General features: G+C 37.4%; 1 protein-coding gene across 3 annotated transcripts; it reads right to left on the bottom strand.

Moving 5' to 3' along the window:
* Positions 1-768: 768 nt before the first annotated feature.
* On the bottom strand, positions 769-19,178 carry LOC131437903 (LIM and senescent cell antigen-like-containing domain protein 1). 3 transcript variants are annotated; one of them, XM_058607573.1, is made up of 7 exons: positions 18,990-19,178; positions 18,741-18,797; positions 5,279-5,395; positions 4,903-5,208; positions 4,576-4,834; positions 4,374-4,515; positions 769-1,172 (listed from the first exon to the last, which is right to left on the bottom strand). In XM_058607573.1, the coding sequence occupies exons 2-7, from the start codon at positions 18,755-18,757 to the stop codon at positions 973-975; spliced, it is 1,041 nt and encodes a 346-aa protein (XP_058463556.1). In that variant the 5' UTR covers positions 18,758-18,797; positions 18,990-19,178; the 3' UTR covers positions 769-972. The 3 variants fall into 3 exon arrangements, with proteins under 3 accessions (XP_058463556.1, XP_058463565.1, XP_058463547.1); XM_058607582.1 differs by lacking the exon at positions 18,741-18,797 and having other exon boundaries at positions 18,990-19,177; XM_058607564.1 differs by lacking the exons at positions 18,741-18,797; positions 18,990-19,178 and adding an exon at positions 13,570-15,088.
* Between the last annotated feature and the right edge of the window lie 404 nt (positions 19,179-19,582).

The following is a 19,582-nucleotide window of genomic DNA, read 5'->3' as shown; positions in this document are numbered from 1 at the left end:
TAGCTCTTGTGATATTTAATTCAAAGAAAAATCCTTTCAACGTTCGATAACAATTCATGATTCAATTCGGCAATTCATGATTCAATCCGGATCACTTTCGCGAAGCTAACAGCTAAATTTCTGCTGATAAGTTCGGCAATAATTTACTGTTAACAAATTTAGGATTGCCGAGATTCTTAGTAATTATACATTTTGCCAAGAAGATTACCGAACACTCAGCTGTACGAATCTCGACATTTTTTTGCTGAAATTTAGAAATAAAATTTGAGTGTGTGCTTGTCAAATGTAAAAAAAACAGCTTCAAAAGCGACATCTGCCGAACCGTCGTTTATTCGTTCTCATCTCTTTTATCGTATTTTTTGTGTACCGGGAACATAAATGTAGCTTTTCAATACAAGTGGATTATTCCTGAATAACTGCCGATATGCCATCTGGCCGTGCAGATTCCAAAGACAGTATGATAATGCGTTAGGATTTGAAAAGGATTTTGCTATAGAGATCGCTTGTAACAATATTCTCATGCTTCACCCGATCTCAGACTGCTCCAATAGACGTTCTTTTCTGTCCCATTTCATTTAAAGGCCATTCGGTCTTATGTTACTATAACACATTAAAATTCATTAAATATATTAGGCGACATCTTCTATATGACAAGTGAGTTTCTACAGTCGATTAGATTACATCAAGTATAACAATTTCGAATTAGTTCCTCGTTTGAAGTTAAATATTGTCTCTGTGAGTAGAACACCAAAACTACGACTGGGTAGGTTATTGTATATTAAAAAATCTGTTCGAGATTTGTATATTCAAGGCACAAGTTAAGTTGTAAGCCACGGGCGTATGCTTCACGTGCATCTAAAGTATATAAGTTTCTATAAATTCGACCGCACTCAATCGAACAAGTGTCATGATAACAGGGTAAACGATTGTTGCGTTTTCACTGGAAATTTGAATACAAGTGGCGTCATTTGTTTAGTTGATAGTCTTCTTCAGGGTGTTCTCGTGGGCTGCACGCAGGCGTCGTCTGAGCTCGGCAGGGAAGCGTTCATAGCACTTCTTGCAGACCGGCTTCTCGTCATATTCGTAGAACTTCGACTTTTGGTCCATTTTATTGTCGCAAATCGAACACGAGAAGTGATGTACGCACCAGGCCTTGTTAAGAGCGGTAAAAACTGATGACGAAAAAGGAACACAAATGTTCGTATTTGATAGTTTCGCTTTCCAATGCACAGTGGTCCGGATCCACAATTTAGGGGGACAAAAACATTTGTGGCTTAGCCTTATACTTTAGAGCTATGATGTCTTCGGAACAAATGATCAGTGAAAGATAAGCCATATTTTGAAGCATATGGTATTAGGGTGGTTCTAATTATTAGGGTGATCCAAAAATTATTTTCCGTATGTGTTGAGATAGAGGACTGCATCCTTCGGCAAAATTGTAGGAAAACTTATATCAAGCAACTTTGCCGAAAACACTATTGTAGTATCTCTAACGGTTTTAGTGTTACAGCTATTTTAATAGATCAACTTAGGGTGTTCCTAAAAAAATCAGATTTTTTGCTCTAGCTTTCTTAATATTCACTTCTCGATTTTGGTGTCTTTGAATATCTTTTAGAGTTTGTTGAAACCAATTTTTTCATGACTAGCGCATTCAGGTAGCGTTTTCTGAACCGAAGTTATGAGCAAAACTAGTTCAAAAACAGATCATTTTTAAACTGCTATATCTAACATTGGAGCAAACGAAAAAAAAATCGGTTTGTTTCATTTGATAGAAAATACTTTCGAGCATGTTTATAGAAAAAATGGCGGAGGAGATATTTTTTAAAATTTTTTAAATTGTGTTCAAACATTGGGTTTTTTCATTGAAAAATGCCCTTTCATGTAAGACATTTATTAGCTATACATATTGAAATAAGGTATTGCTGTCTTCTAGCGTGTTAAAATTAAAAATGTTAATTCAGCTGCATAATCGGGAAGATGGTGTACACTCACGTTGGTTGTTACTCTGTTCGACAATGCTATTACAGGATCAGACGTTAAAAGAAATCGTTTGAATACATCCTCTAGATTCACTAAACGATTGAAGTTCTGTGGATGGAACTGCCTATACTTGCGAATTGATTTATTTCGACTCTCTTGCACTTCCTTACTGTACATACCAACAGGAAGCAAAGCATGTTTTATAATTGCAGTCCCATGCACCAGAAGTTTATGCACGGTTGGCGACAGAGCATACCATCCATACAGCTCCACAAAACGAATTCTCCTGGAAAGCAGGTACCGAAATCTTCACATTGCTGTTTATCAACGTTAAGATTATAAAAAACCGTTCAAGTATATTTCCATTTAACTCGATGATTTGCGCTACTGTGTTATATTCTTTGAAAAATCTACGGGCCCAGATACCATCATTCGAGTTGCCGCCTCCAGGTAATGGTTCACCAATGCCAGAACCTGTCAGCTTGGAGCGAAATCAATCTTCAGTATAGGAACGCCATCACACGGCATCACATTCAACATATCATGTCAATTGTGTGGGTGCGCAGTGCTGCTATTTTGGCGCGCAAGATTTTGACGTTTATCTTCCCTACTTCAATGTACGAGATTCGATGCGGACTCACCTGAGGGCACCATGCTCGCAAAAAAGGATGTTTCCAAAGATTTATTCTAGAAATGTGCGAACTGGATATCTTGTTAATATGATGTCTTTGCCAATACGTAACCCTAGCCGCTCTTTTAATGCCGTTAGAATGTTTGTCTCTTGCTCCTTGACATGCTGATTTTGTCGGGACACGCGCCATGTCGGTTTCTCAATGTGCAAACAATAACTCACTTTTAGCCAAAGTTCCATAGATCGAATCATTGCGTGCAGAAGCGAAATTCCAAATTGATATTTGTTTGGATTATTCTCATTTGTTTCAGTTCTTGAAAAATTCAGAGCTTTTCCTGAGCGCTTGCATATGTACCAAGCTTGGGAGTGTATGCCTGTTATGTCGTTTAACACTTTCGTATCGTTCAGGCAGAACACTAGCTTCGTTGATACAAATACTTTCCCCAGTACTGTGGGAGAAAGCTCTGCAATTTCTGCATTTACTTTGTCCACTTCCTGCTGTTAGTTCCGTGTTTTCCTTTTGAAAGATTATTATTCTCTAGGGGGACGGGTGTAGTGTGTTGGGCAAGTTGATGCCTTTCACGCAGCCCACGTGGCTTCGATTCCCAACCCCACACATAGGGTCAGAAAGTTTTTCTGGCCCGAAGAGGTGAATGACCTTAAGGTTAAAACCTCTATAATCAAAAACAAAAAAAAATTATTATTCTGGGCAGCAAAGGGAAACAGATGAAGTATAATTGTTGTTCCAGATTATCCAGCCTTCTTGCTCAACAATCAATCGCAAAGGAACCAAACAGATAGCAAATAATGTACAGTAAGGAAGCGCAAGAGAGTCGAAATAAATCAATTCGCAAGTATAGGCAGTTCCATCCACAGAACTTCAATCGTTTAGTGAATCTAGAGGATGTATTCAAACGATTTCTTTTAACGTCTGATCCTGTAATAGCATTGTCGAACAGAGTAACAACCAACGTGAGTGTACACCATCTTCCCGATTATGCAGCTGAATTAACATTTTTAATTTTAACACGCTAGAAGACAGCAATACCTTATTTCAATATGTATAGCTAATAAATGTCTTACATGAAAGGGCATTTTTCAATGAAAAAACCCAATGTTTGAACACAATTTAAAAAATTTTAAAAAATATCTCCTCCGCCATTTTTTCTATAAACATGCTCGAAAGTATTTTCTATCAAATGAAACAAACCGATTTTTTTTTCGTTTGCTCCAATGTTAGATATAGCAGTTTAAAAATGATCTGTTTTTGAACTAGTTTTGCTCATAACTTCGGTTCAGAAAACGCTACCTGAATGCGCTAGTCATGAAAAAATTGGTTTCAACAAACTCTAAAAGATATTCAAAGACCCCAAAATCGAGAAGTGCATATTAAGAAAGCTAGAGCAAAAAATCTGATTTTTTTAGGAACACCCTAAGTTGATCTATTAAAATAGCTGTAACACTAAAACCGTTAGAGATACTACAATAGTGTTTTCGGCAAAGTTGCTTGATATAAGTTTTCCTACAATTTTGCCGAAGGATGCAGTCCTCTATCTCAACACATACGGAAAATAATTTTTGCATCACCCTAATAATTAGAACCACCCTAATACCATATGCTTCAAAATATGGCTTATCTTTCACTGATCATTTGTTCCGAAGACATCATAGCTCTAAAGTATAAGGCTAAGCCACAAATGTTTTTGTCCCCCTAAATTGTGGATCCGGACCACTGTGCAATGGTTAATAATATAGAACTTACCATCACCAGCGATGACCTGATTACAAACGAAGCACAGATTACCGAATAATTGATGGTAATGTGTTTCGCAGTATGCTAAACCGCGTTTCTCGTAGTGACGATGTCCTAGGAACGGTTTCTCACATTTGGCGCATACGAAGTGCTAAAAGTAACAACGGAATGAGTCATTAGGCTGATATAAAATGAATCATTCGCTAATCACCTCTACATGCCAATGTTTTCCCAGTGCGGTTACGACACGTTCCTCGATTGGACGCCGACAAGCACCGCAAATGGGAATTCCCATTCGATCGTGGCATCGCAAGCAGTACAGTTCATTCATGTCGTTGGCAGCATAACCGGTACGATTTTTGACTTCCCGAGCAGACGAATCCAGTTCAACGCCGCAAGCTGTACAATTGAAGTGATAGCCATGGTAGACTTCACCTCGGAAGCGCAACGGAGCATCGTCGATTATTCCACTGAAAGTAGGAAATAGATACAATTAAATAATTTAATATAAGCAGTAGGTGACAGCAGCACTACTCACTGGCATTTGTTACACATATGCTTTCCTAAGCCCACTTCCTTCTCCTTTCGGTTGCAGTCATGGCATAGGGCACGGTTCTGATTACGTATAAATCCGGAATCCGCTAATGGAATATTACAACGTTCGCAGGTGAAACATTCCGGATGCCAATTTGCCGCCATGGCCTTGATGACCCGACCAATGACAAAGTGATTGCATTTGTTGCAGCACGGTGCGAACAGGATGTGAAAATCCTTCTCACAGTATTTGCGGCCTTCAAATTCGTAGAAGATGCCGTCCTGAAATTGGCGGAAGCATTGAGCACAGCTGCAACCAAGAAATAGAAAAAAATTATTAGTAGACTTAAATAGATCTGATCAAGCTCATGGATACATACACAAAACATTGGGTGTGCCACAACTGGCCGTTCGAGTTGACGATCCTTTCGTGCGGTTCGAATCCCTCGTCACACCGGGTGCACATCATGGTGCCGAGGGACATGTTGGCTGATATTCTGAAATCAAACAATTGTTTGGCTTGACTCAGTAGTTGTAAATGACAAATTCTGTCTAGGAATATGAACATTCTCTAGTTTAAGCATATGTTTTAATCATTGGGAAATATTTGTCCAATATCCTTGCTCTTCCTTGAGTACTATGGCTCTATCATTTCATATTCTTTCTCTTCTTATAATGTCTAGTTAGTTTGATATCGTTAAAAACCGAAAAAAATCCAATATCTAGTACCGGTTGGAAAGAAGATGCTCATAATCTGTAGTTTAGGCGCACCTATTTCAAAATCAATGAAAAAATTGTGGCTAACTTTCGAAATAAAAGTTTTTATTATAAGGGTTTGGCCAACTTCATCTTTACTCTTTTTCATCGTGTATTAAAAGGTACCAGCACACTCCTTGAAGATGTAACTCGATTTTAATATTTGCCTTTCAGTTGTGAAAATTGCATCGAAGCTAGAGAAGCATTCCGTCCAAATTGTGCTCGCGCATCGCGAAAAACACGAGCTACTCGCACGACAAGTTGACGAAGTTGCTGAATGCGGCAAGTCAACTGTCACAAACGTTAGAAAAGTTTTCGGACTGGATCGAAGAAATAATAAACCGAAGGCCTCTCCATCCGAGATGTTGCAAGCAAACTGAGAGCGTCGTACACAACAGCGCATCGAGCTAAAAAACGAGACGATTAGTCCAAATTGTGACGATAAGCACAATTGGCCAAAGTACTTTCGCTGAACATGAAGTAGATAACGAAATTGCATTGCGTGGTACAGGATGAGAATATTATTTTATTTGTGTGAATTGAGTTTGGCAAATATACATGATTTTGTTTATTTTATATTATGTTCGACCGATTTAGACACCTTGTTGGACCAATTATTGATAGTATTTAAAAATTGTAAAAATGTCGGACGCAAACATTTTTTGCTCCTGTCAATCAATTCCAAAAATGTAAATCTTTATTGTATCAAGCATTCTGACAAAAAACTAAGGTGTGTCCTATATGAAGACTTTTTGTAGGTGAGAAAAAAAGTTGAACGAGAATGAATTGCACATTATTTTAGAAAGATTGAAAACACGACTTCGACGGAATTGTTTAGACTGTAGGATAAACGACATTCGGATTTTATGATCCGATAATTGCTATTTTGCATTGTAAAATAATTTTATTTATTTACAATCAATCAAAAGACACAATTTGTTTCTAATGATGATTCCAAATAATATTCAGAAAATTTGTAACTGTGACAGATTAAAATCATACCCAGATGATACACAACCACTTTGCAAAGATATCCAATTGCCTCCACAGAAATGTTGCGTCTTTTGAGTTGAAAAACAATGTAGTAAATCTTAACAAACGCGAACGATAATAGACGACCTCTCAGAGACGAATTGATATCGTTGAAGAACAGTAAAAATATGAATGGTCTGAGATGGCTTCCCAGCGGAATTCTGAATTATGCGAGGAATTCTTCTTCCGTTCACCGTTGGCATAGACAGTGTAGCGATCATGAATGTTATAAGCAAACTAATATATTTACGTTAAGACGTATTTTATTCTCAATGCTTAAGGGGAGCTTCTACTGTAAACGAGGTTTTTCATTCCCAACTAACCAAAAGTTCGGATAAAAGGGACTGATTTGGCTTAAGCAGCTCTCGAAGTTAATCAATAGCATTCTAAGCAGCTCATTTTTTAAGTAATTATCCACACTTAAAAGTTCGCGCGACGCAGCGGAACGAACTTCTAAGTTGCTTCTAGAATACATTGTTCAGCTTCTATGCAGCGAAAAAGTTCACGCGGAACTTGTTCTGTACTTCGAACTGTCAAAAATTGCCACGTGTTTTCTTAAGCAGCTAGAAAGTTCACGCGGAACTTGATATGTACTTTCAAGTTCTCAAAAGTTCCGCGTGTACTTTTAAGCAGCAAGAAAGTGAACTTTTTAAGTAATTGTGGAACTTCTGGTTGCTTGGGTTCCTTCATTACGAGCGTCGATTAACAAAAACCATGGGTTGCCTTATCTTCAGTATAATTATAATTTTTATTAGAGTTATAATTTTTATTAGAATTGCTCCTGAGATGTTGTTTCTCAAAGTGCGAGTTAATTCTGGAACAAACTACACTCTCATTGAACATAACTCAAAATTGAGTGACACGCCACTCAAATTCATTATAAAGTGCACGTACTCTGAACTTGAGTTACCACCTACCTATCTACTCATTTTTTAGTAAAGGACGAAACTGTAAAAATTAGCGTATATTTTACTCACAATAAGGAATAAATATTTTTTTCAAAATTTGAGTTTTTTGCACTCAAAATAAATGCATTCTTTTTCGTTCATGTTTATATAAAAAAATTCCCCAATTAAAATCATTCTTCTTTCTTTTAAATAGGAAGGGCAAAAAATGATTGAAAACCGTTCAATTCGACCGCATTGTAGTCAAAATTGAACGATTTTGATATCCTTATGTAGGATCTCTCACTTAGCATAATTTAAACCACAAAAAACTATTGAATTATTCAATGATTTCAAAAGCCGGATCTAGAAACGGTAATGAAAAACGACGTATTCTTGCATTCTTGAGTAAATGCGAGAGAACTCATGGCCTTAATAAATTTTACTCAAATTTTGACATATTGTTAAAGTTTATGAATTTGAGTAAACGCAACTCAAATCTTGGGTTATGTTCAAAGAGCATGTATACTATATGTTTTTAGTTCGTTTTTGCGTTCTCTATTGCACGTCGTTTTTGTTTTCTAAAATGGTTTTCACAAGAATTACTACAATTTGTCAAATATGATTTCTGTTTTGTCAAATTTGTTTAAGAAAGTGAGATATTTTTTTTTGTAAATTTCTTAACGTTGTTCCATTCAAAATTTAATGCGCTTTAATACGATATAATATTTTTTTATATCAGACAAGTTGTTCTTTAGTTATCGTGCACAGCAGTTTGAAAAACGTGTTCCACTTTGACCAGGGACCAGACGCGTATACAGGAGGGGATTTTAGGAGTTCAAACTAATCCCCCCCTCCCTTTGAAACTCAAGAAATTTTTAGGTGCAACAGGGGCTAAAACGTGGTTAAAGAGGACACCCTCAATATCTTATAAACCTGCTATTATTACTATTCATGGATTGACTTTGTAAACGCGCTTGGAGATGACGCGGTAGAGATGACTTGGGTAAAACCCCAGTTTTAATGTTTTTTTTTTCAATTTCTAAAAAGTGTCCGATTTAGCCCCGGTCTCCCCTTTATTATGAAAACACTCCTGAACTTTTTTTCTGGGTACGCGCCTGCCAGGGGCAATTCGATATTTTTACATAAAATTTAGCCAGTAACAGTATCAAATAACAGTATCAAAGCCTGAAATGAAAATAGGTTTAGGCATTTCGCCTAAAATGAAGTGAGTCCGGTCTGGAATTCTTGACCGCTATTTCCGATACTTCCGAAACCGGAAAGCGGGGACCCCGTCAATCAACTAACAAGACCTCTGTAATTGAATTTACAGAGTTTTCAAGTGTGATGTACCATTGTACATTAAATGACAGTTTGAAATTTCCAACACTCTTCGCCCTATGATTCCGGAACTGGATGTCAAATCCCAATTAAATTTCTATGAGATTATATGGTCTTTCATTTGAGCCTAAGCTTGCGGAAATCGGGTCAAATGTCACCGAGAAATCGTTTGTTTTGGAGCTTTTGGCCACATCTTTCGGTACATGGGAAACCTGAACCATTTCACCTGACTATCAATTACGATACCTACATTAGAGATGGTCGGGTATCGGGTATTTTACCCGAAACCCGACCCGTACCCGTACCCGACGGGTTTTTGGTCGGGTACGGGTAAAAATTTTTATTTTCAATCGGGTACGGGTCGGGTACGGGTAAAAAATTTTACTGCTCACTCGGGTACGGGTCGGGTACGGGTAAAAAAATTTACCGCTCACTCGGGTACGGGTCGGGTACGGGTAAATTTTTTTTTCGGATCGATTACCCGACCATTTGTACTTCACATAAATATGTTTACACGTTGACGAGATTTTTTCATTGCAAAACAGTTCTTCCGAAAAATAATCAATTTGATTCAAGGGGTTTTGATATTCGCGCCTAGGACCAGACCTGTCAACTGGCATCTTTTTCTTCATTTAAAAAAAAGATCAATCATAGTTACGTGAAAAGTTATGTGAATATTTCCCGCCCTACTTTGTTTATAACATATTTAATAAGACACACTGCCTTAGCTCTATGATGTTGCGGTCGGAATCTACTTTTCACGTAGGTTTTAATGGACTGCCATTTTAAAACTGTTTAATGCACAATTCAGTAAAAATTATTTGATTCATATACTGCCCATACTCGCATATCAGTCTCATATCGATTTTCGGCAATTTTGAGCTAGCTTGACGAATGGAGTCTTTCCTCAATATACTCTCAGAAATTGCAATGAAAGTTGAGGGTTTGTTCAGTAAAATATAAAAAAATATCAACTCATTTCTGTGTCCCATATGCTAAAGTACCCGCATATCAGTCCCATTCAGTGCAAAATTTCAATAATTTCATTTGTTGCAATATTGGAACATCAAAGGTGTATTACCGATATTTCATGTAATAATACCAAGATTTAGCATTAGGGAGCAAAGCAAAGTCTTGGTATTACATTCCTTTCGTGGAGTTTGGCCTTTCTGTTTCAACAGACTTCGCAGCCGGTTCTTAGCGTACAGAATCATTGCATGGCTAGTACTATGGATCCTACTGACACTAAGAATCCTTCCAGTTTGGAGCTCGAACATACGACAGCTGGCTTGTAAGACCAGCGTCCTATGTATTGAACCGCCAACCCGGGACCAGCATTAGGGAGCACAATAAATAAAAAAATTCGGAAATAAACTTTTGATCGTCTTTTTCTCAACATGCCGATTTCCCATATGGGACTGATATGCAAGTATGGGCAGTATATAAAATGTAGTGTAGTACTCATATCACATTCAGATACCAGAAAATTGTTATTTTAAATATTGGTTGGAGATTTTCAAAATTTTCGTAAAAATCATTGGGATTCTTACCATAAAAACATGAACATTTATTTCAGAAAATCTGCATAGAAGTTCTTCTTATTCTGCACTTCTGGGTGGTGTCACCTCACTTGAAATGACACCGATTGATGGCACAGCAAGTTGGGCTATATTGCTAGTTAATTTTTGTTTCTTTTCACTGGACTACAAGTGAAAATCTCGATGCATGACAACGTGGAGTCGCAAAAGTAAGGGTGAAAATCTTTTCTTGCGAAATACTCAAATTTTCACCGTGTTCACTCGTTGAGGGTTCCACCGGTTCAATGGCTGTAAAAACCACCAGCTACCGTTAACATCGTGGGTGTGGGTTTGTGAGGCTTACAAAACGGGCATAGTTGACAGATTAATTTAAATCAAAATCATAATTCATTTTGCTTTGTAGTAAAAAATTGTAACCAAAAAAATTTCCTAAGAATGTTCAAACTACTTACACTTGAAGGACTCACTGTTCACCATGTTCAAAATTGAATTTTTCACACGGGGAATACACGTACATTGTTTGATTCTTTGGTCAATTCACGTAATCGAACTGATAACACACTATTCATTTTAGGGTATGTTCGCATAACATTCATTTTCGTCACGTATAATATTCAATTTGACATTTGGAACTATTTTACGTGATTTTTCAAGTGATTCGAATGTGAATTTTTATTTATGTGTCAAGATAATGAGCACGCTTACTTGTGGCTCTAAAGAATCGAATCAAAAGTCACACTGTTTCGTAAAAACCATACCTACCCAAAATTGAATACAACGGGTATTACGACATATTGGGTAAATATGCTTCTCGAACAATTTGAGTAGATATTACTCCCTTTTGTTGACATTTGTAAATGAGTATAACGTACCAAAGACATTGAAAATCTACAGGGTCCGCCATCTAACATTTATTTTTGAACTAGCGGTTATTTCGACATTGGTAACCTCAATGTCACTTCTGATTTGACAGAAATTTAGTTGTATCCTTCCGCTGAACGAAAATGGTTGTGTATACGCTTGAGAAACGCGTGAAAATAGTGCAGTTTTACTTTCAAAATCATGGTAATGTTGCGGAATGTGTGCAAAAAAATCATCTTCTCGGATGAGGCACATTTTCATCTCGGCGGGTATGTTAATAAGCAAAATTGTCGCATCTGGGGACGGAAAACCCGCACGTCATCATGGAGAAGCCGATCTCAGAGAGTGACGGTTTGGTGCGGATTTTTGTCTGACGGCATCATTGGGCCTTTTTTTCTTAGAAAATGAGGCAGGAGCCGCCGCCACGGTCAATGGCGAGCGGTAGCGCGTCATCATTAGCGATTGGTTCTTCCCGTTACTTGAAGAGGAAGACTTGGACACCTTTTGGTTCCAACAAGACGGCGCTCCGTGCCACACAGCCAACGCTACGATCGATCATCTGTGCACAGTCTTCGAAGATTGAATTATCAGTCGAAATTCGGATGTCTTTTGGCCGCCTCGGAGCTGTGATTTGACACCGTTAGACTATTATCTTTGAGCGGCTGTCAAAGATAAGTGTTATGTGGACAAGCCAGAGACAATTCAAGCCTTGAAGGATAACATTCGTGCATCCATAGCTGAAATAAAGCTGCATACAATCGAAAATGTATTAAAAAGCTGGACCGACCGTATGGCGTACTGCAAGGCCAGCCGAGGCAGCCATTTGAATGAAATTATATTCCACAATTACCCGGTAGGATTGTACTTTAATATGAAAAAATAAATTTTGAATTCGGATGAACCGTTTGTTTTTTTTGCATGTTTAAAAAAAAGTTACATTACATTATTCATGTTTCACAGTGTATTTATATGTTTAAAAGTAAACAAGCATTTTAATGTATTTTTCTTACCAACTAGAGCCTGATACGGCTCGATATCTAAAACACTTTATTTTTTCCACACTGAATTTTGGTAAAATTTTTACTACTCATTCGGGTCGGGTACGGGTACAGGTAATTTTTTATCGGGTACGGGTCGGGTACGGGTAAAATTTTTAATTTTTTATCGGGTACGGGTCGGGTACGGGTAATTTTTTTTTATTATTGATCGGGTACGGGTCGGGTACGGGTAATTTTTTAAATTTTCAATCGGGTACGGGTCGGGTACGGGTAAATTTTTTTGCAGATCACTCGGGTACGGGTCGGGTTCGGGTATAAGAATTTCTATACCCGACCATCTCTAACCTACATTTTGGAATAGTTTTAAGCAGTTTCACCGAATTTTTACGTTCTTTACATTCAAATGATGGTGGGAATTTTTTCATATTTTACATCTTGTAATACAACCGGAAATCCGATCCGAATAAAATTTCATAGCACGATATAAGATCATACGATCTTCCATTCGAAACTAAATTCAGGATTTTTCCGTGGGACCCTCCGCCCTCCCGTTTAAAACTAAGCTTGTGAGAAGCTATTCAACCATCTCCGAGAGAGTGGTTAGTGTACATGTTTTCTTTTCATTGTTCTAATCAGCTTGTAATTTAGGAAACAAAATCTACTTTATCTAAGACGTCTAGTAGATTGGATATCCCCTAGTCTATAGGCAACGCTAAACCAATGCATTGTCGATGTTGGCGAACAAAATCTTCTATGGTGAAATATCTGTTTTCGAGCTGCAATATCATTGAACATAATCAAAACAATACGGACGTAGATTGCAGAAATAAAAATCACTATTTTTAAAACACAAAGTGCTAACCTATTGGATAGTTAGACTTGGAATATAGCAGACGTGATTCTCAGCTTCACTTGAATATCACATTTTTTAACTGGTTGTTAGTTTTAAACCTTTTCCCAACTTTTGGGTAAATATTAAACCGATCCCAGATTGTACAAGTAATTTAAATTGAACTGTTTTATTATGTTATCATTGAGTTGAATTTGACCATGCTGAAACGGTTTGATTATGCACTATACATATATGTCTTATTATAGGTTTGAAACTAGGTTTATCTCAACGAACCTTCCTATCCAAGAAAGTAAATCTAAATTCGTCTGGTAAACCAAAAACACAAGATTAGATATGTCTTATCGCGTATCAATCAATTGAAATAGAAAACTCAGCTACACGTTTCATATTTCAAACTTTAACACTAACCCAATCACTTCCATGTTGGACTGTCCGGTAGGATCTTTGAGTTCCATTTTCTTCCGCGTTGGAGTCGAGCTGGCTAGAGGTAAATTTTGATATCTTTCACCCTGGGTGGCCGCGTGTTGTGTTTCGTTTGACGAGGGCAAATGCGGCAAAGCTGATGATGACGTTTCCAAATTTGCCTGTCGAAAATCGCGTATAATATTTTTCACTGCAGTACCACTCGCGGTTGCATTGTATCCACTCGAAACTGAACTCGGATACTGATTGGACTCGATCGACGAACTCGGCGCTGGCTCTCGGAACCCGCGAGTCGTGTCATTGATGTCGTGTCGATTACTATGCGAACTGAAGACGCCTGCATTCGCATTCGGGACACCAACATTCACAGTGGTGCTATTGTAAGCCGTATCGTTGACATATTGTACATTTCTTATCGGTCCTGGCGCATTCTGATAAAGTCTTTCGTCCGATGGTCCCGATTGAAAGTGGTGGCGGCGTTCCGCCAAATGAAAGTTTGTATTCGTGATTCCGCTCGACGTCAGAAAGTCGATGGTAGACAGCGAAGAAGAAGCTTGCAAAAGATTCTCTCTGGACGTAGTTCTCCGTTTGTACAGATTGGAATCTTCGATTGGCTTGAGCTTCAGTTCACTCATTGTTCGGTGTTTGTTTTTTTTGTGGAAATTAAAATGTGTATTGGAGCAGCTCACAACTTCATAGTTTTTTACATAACCGTGATTCAAACTTTTCGCGAAAAGACATCACCATCAGTAGATCTTCTCAGTGCATTCAAGTTCATTTGATACACGGTAAACACGAAGTCATATTTACATTCACTACGAAACTTCTCCGTTGTATGTCTGGTGTTCAGGACTCACAAAAAACGCTAATGATCAAAGTAACCGGTTTGCGTGTCGCTTCAAAATATGTCTTATCACTTGAATCAACAAAAAACACTTTCAACGTCTCTTATCGTTCACCGTAGTAGATTAACTAGATCCGAACTCTACCGAATACCGTGTGGAACTGAACGACATCCTTTCTCATACACAAGGTCTTCCTAATAGTCACATAAGGCTTATAGCGTGGCTCAGAAATCTTTGCATTACAGCTTCGCATCGGACCTCTGACAACGGCAATATATGAAGGCAAGTAAATGACTTTCATGAGGAGAATGATCAAACAAGACATTTACCGGCTCGAACAAAAAGTAAGCCATTCTAATGACAGATAGCTCTCGCGGATTCCACCAGCGCTATATTGGTCACAAGACCAGTCCGATCGACACCGCGTCAGCGAAACGACAAAAAGAAAAAGAATAATGATTTAATACAGGTAAGCACTTCAACTTAAGCCCGAAAAGGTAAACCAATGCTCAACTAACCCTTCGTCCTCGTCCTCCGTCACCCTAGTTCGCTGACAGTATTGCAATGTTGTGCTTTTATTTTTTGTTTTCGCCTGTTCGAAACCAGAGAAACATTTTTACCTTTTACGGAATGTTGCTCATGTTTACCGAAGAAAAGCACGAATGATTTAAATCAACAGACAGCATTTGCACATAAGAACGCAAGGTAGTTGGAGTGACGTGATTTTATTGCACCCGTCGATAGTAACGGGATTTGGCCAAGCTGGGAACGGAATATTGGCACAGTGAGTAGAATCGTAATGTCCCAGCAGTGTGCAGCCGGTCAGGTTACAATCAAATTTAAAGTCAATGGTTTAATTTTTGGAAAGTCGTTAACACGGATGTAAGATAAGAGACTAAACACAGTAATAAAATCATGAATTTTACTATTACAATCAAAAGTTCCACAATTACTGAAAACATTCACTTTAAAGTAGTCTTGGAACTTTTAAAAACTTGAAAATTACGCGTGAACTTTATCGCTGCTTATGAAAACACGTGGTTATTTTTAACAGCTGGGAAGTACAGAACTTACTCGCTGCTTACGAGTACGCGTGGAACTTTTGGTAACTTAAAAGTACAGAACAAGATTCTAGTGAACTTTCTCGCTGGATAGAAGCTGAACAATGTGTACTAGAAGCTGCTTACAATAGCATTCTAAGAAGCTGCTTCGTAAATTCGCATAAATAGCATTCTAAGAGCTCATTTTTTAAGTAATTATCCACACTTGAATGATCGCGCGGCGCAACCGAACGAACTTTCAGCTGTTTCTATAATACATTGTTCGACTTCTATGTAGGGAGAAAGTTCACATGGATATTGTTCTGTACACAGATTAAAGTATTTTGTGAATTTACATGCACATATTTGGAGCTGGCAATTGAACGGAAAGTTCTTAACAGTTCTTCATTTTTCAATACACTTCAAAAACAAAACTAAGCAGTTTTTTAAATATGCTTGTTCATTAAAAAATCTACGCATCCCAATTCAATTTTACATCGAAATTGGTTTTAAATCAGATTTGCGATTCAATAAATGAATTCACAAATCTCCACATAACTAGGGTTGGTTAGTTCTGAATAGATTCAAATGAATAGTATTGTTTTTTCATAAGTTGTCGTAGAATTTTGTCCGGATCCGGTTTCCAATTCCGAAAATACAGGGTGAAGTGTGGATGAAATTGCAACCCGTCACTTAGAGCGATAATGCAAAAACGGATTTTTTTTTAAATTTTGATCATAATTATTCCAATTTATGGATCCTGTTAGTTGCTAGCCAAATGAACCGTTTTCAGCTATACCGGTTGCCAGTAGTGGTCAACCTCGAACTTCTTTTCATTTTTCAGAGACATTTTTTGTCACAAACTTAGACTCATATGAAAGGTTTTGTTTTTCACTGTGTTCGGATCCAACTTCCGGTTCCAGAACAACAAGGTGAAGCGTGTCCAAAATATCAAACTGTCATTTAGAGCGATAATGCAAAAAACGAAGAACTTAGATCAAAACTGTTCATACATTGAAAATTTTTTGCTGGTTTATGCACAAACAAACGTTTTTGATCTTATTCAAAGGAAACTTTTCTGAGGAATCGCTTAGTAATATTCATAAAAACATGAGTTATATGAGAAAGACATAAAATAAAGGAGGAAACATTGGTAATACTTTCATCTTTTGACAAACCAAATTAGTCATTTCTGTAACGAAACACCAAAAATATATGAGAAACAATAAAAAAACGGTAGTACACATTTCAGCGTATAATATATCATACGCTAGGATAATACAGAATCATACCATCATACGACGTTCGGATTCCATGAACCGATAACTACATGTATAAGAACATTTTCCACTGTTGAAAATCTTTTCGATTTTAATGAACCGACACATAAGTTTATTCAGAAAGTGTTACGATCGAATATTTTATAACTTGACTGATATATTCATTAAGACTTATTATATTGTCAGATGAATAAATGGAATAAATAAATAAAATACCTGTCCGGTTACACAGGTATGAGACGCATTTTGTTTTTCAGCCTAAACATTTCACTAATTAAACCAAATGGCGTATTATAAATACATTTGAAAAGTAAATCAAAATACACAACTTTTATCCGAAAAACGTGAACTGATTTTATAAACATAACAAATTTTATAGGGAGGTGTTTTTTGCCCCAAAATAATTTGTTTCTCCCATATAACCTTATCCCACCCTATCACGCCTACTTGATCGGGTAAAAAGTAACCTACTTGGGAATTGAAAAAAAAACTTTTTTCAAGCGGTTTCAACATTTCGATCTCGTTCAAACAGTATTTTTCCCGGAACGTCTGCAAAATACTCCTTCACGGTTTCGACGATCTCATCGCGCAGGCTAAATCTCTTGAGGTTTGGGAACCGATAAAAGTCCGAAGGAACTAAATCGGGCGAATGTGGTGAATTGAGAAACAATTGGAGTACTAAATTGTTGGCGGGGCTGCACAACCTCTTGAACGTCGCCATGATTTCTCCTATTCCTTCGAACGAACTCGTAACGGTTTCAGTCCTTTGCCATAAAACTGAGTTCAGGATTCATCAACAGTTACCAATCGACACCAAAAGTTCACTTGATTCCGCATCAGCATGACCAAACACGTGGCCGAAATGAGCTGACGTTCGTCTTTTTGCTCTGGAGACAGCACTCGCGACAAGATAATGCTTTCATCTGCAGGATCGTTCCGTCTCGTCGACAAACACAATTTACTGTCGACAAACACAATTTACGTCTCGTCGACAAACACAATTTACTTTCTCGTTGACAAACACAATTTACTGTCAACGATTTGTGTTTTAGTCTTTGTCACGTAGAGCCAGGCCCGCCTATTTTGACATTTCGTGCATATTGAATTCATTCTCAAATTCATTTATAGCATCAACTTCAATTTTTTGTTACGTAAATGCGTTAAAACTAGTGATGAGTGATATGAAAAAAATCTTATCTCACTGTCAGGTGGACTAAGTACGATTTTGTTAAAAATATTACTATCGACAAATTCCAACCAAAAGTTTACTCAAAAATACTTCGATACCACATGTTATAGTGATTTTATTTTGTATAAACAATCTGTTTCAGACTCAAACTGCTCTGATCGATCGAAATTGCTCGAGTTCTTTCGTTCTACATTCAAAATCTAATTAAAATGAACATATTCGCATTAGGATAGCTACAACATTCCGACTTGATTTTCTGTTTTGAGCTGATTCGAGACGAATTTCGATCTGATTCTTAGTGATGACAAGTGGCTAGTTGTACACCCCTACGACTGTAAGAACTATTCACGAAAGAAGTTCGAATGTTTGCCACATCTGACGACCTATTAAAAGCATCGACCGCGGTCGTTCACGAAAGTCAACATCTGGAGCGGAGGAATTAGAGAGATCCGAAATATTCCTATGAATTTCGTTTTTTGGATGAACATATTTCGTTTTACACTAGTTGATGCGGAGGAAACTATAGGAAGTACTGACAGTTCCACGCAAGCGCAAAACAAATCTTTAATGCTTAGGTTGATATGTTAAAAACGTCAAAGATTTTATTTTAATTTATACCATTTCATCCGTATAAGGTAAATTGGTTAAGGTGTATAGATGGTTAAAAAGGCAGAATCGGTTATCCCAGTCTGGAAGTATTAATACGTACAAGCAATAGATCTCCCCGTATGAATGCGCAAATTAATGGTTAGCGTTAGTTCAGCCGAGTTACCATACTTTGTATTTCCAAATTTTAGCTTACCCTGCAACTGGGGGCATTTTTACTGTGAATAAAACTTTCAAACAAGGCTTGCTCGGGCTGCAAATATAATAAATAGAAAGAGAAAAATATCGGAAATGACTTTCATGCAAAACTCGTAAAAGTTTCATTCTTGTTGTCGATCAGCTTGTTGAGAGAGTCTTCTAAGTATGCATAGAAATGAAAATCTTAAATGAAGAGGCGGATCGTTCAGTCCGACCTTGAGTCAAAAACGCTCCGAATAATACTTACGGCTGTTATTCCAACTGAAGTTCTTATCAAGCTGATCTCGTTTAATCACTGTTTGTACCGATAACACATGCGATAATTTTGTAAAATGTGCACCAAATATATCACCTGGCTTCGATGAATGAGTCACTTTTGCACCTTTTGATTCGAATTGGTAATGCGAGAGCAGAGCAAAAGTTGACAGATGCTTGTTCAATGAGTTTTATAATTGACATAAGGAAGCATCGCACGATGGGCTTTGTGTCATTTATGCGAGTTCAGACCGAAAATCGCACCTATTCTATACTAGCGCACACATGCGACTCATTCAAGCACGCCCAAGCAATACAAGCATGAATGAAATATCAAGGAACGTATTGAAATGAGATCATTTCCAATTGGATGAGCGTATCGTCTGAAAACGATAAAACTATCAATGAGTACGTTTTGTTTATTTTTAATATTTAATAAATTATTCGATTTTTTCGTCAACATACTAATTAAATGAATCAATTGAAATGATCAAATAAATTAGGATAGAGTCACATTATTCGGAAAACTAAATTCACAGAGAAAATCTTTCATCTAGTTTCGCAGTTGAATTCATAAATAAGGCA

Source organism: Malaya genurostris, chromosome 1 (genome assembly GCF_030247185.1).
Source record: "Malaya genurostris strain Urasoe2022 chromosome 1, Malgen_1.1, whole genome shotgun sequence".
Lineage (NCBI taxonomy): Eukaryota > Metazoa > Arthropoda > Insecta > Diptera > Culicidae > Malaya > Malaya genurostris.
This window is presented reverse-complemented; position numbering and strand designations above follow the sequence as displayed.

What these genes read in the sequence shown, in the direction of transcription:
- LOC131437903 (XM_058607564.1), bottom strand. Translation starts at nt 14,219, where the DNA reads ATGAGTGAACTGAAGCTCAAGCCAATCGAAGATTCCAATCTGTACAAA. An exon ending in TCCAACATGGAAGTGATTGG is followed by an intron (nt 5,396 to 13,569) that starts GTTAGTGTTAAA and finishes GTTTGATTTCAG; the next exon opens with AATATCAGCCAACATGTCCC. An exon ending in CATATGTGTAACAAATGCCA is followed by an intron (nt 4,835 to 4,902) that starts GTGAGTAGTGCT and finishes TCCTACTTTCAG; the next exon opens with TGGAATAATCGACGATGCTC.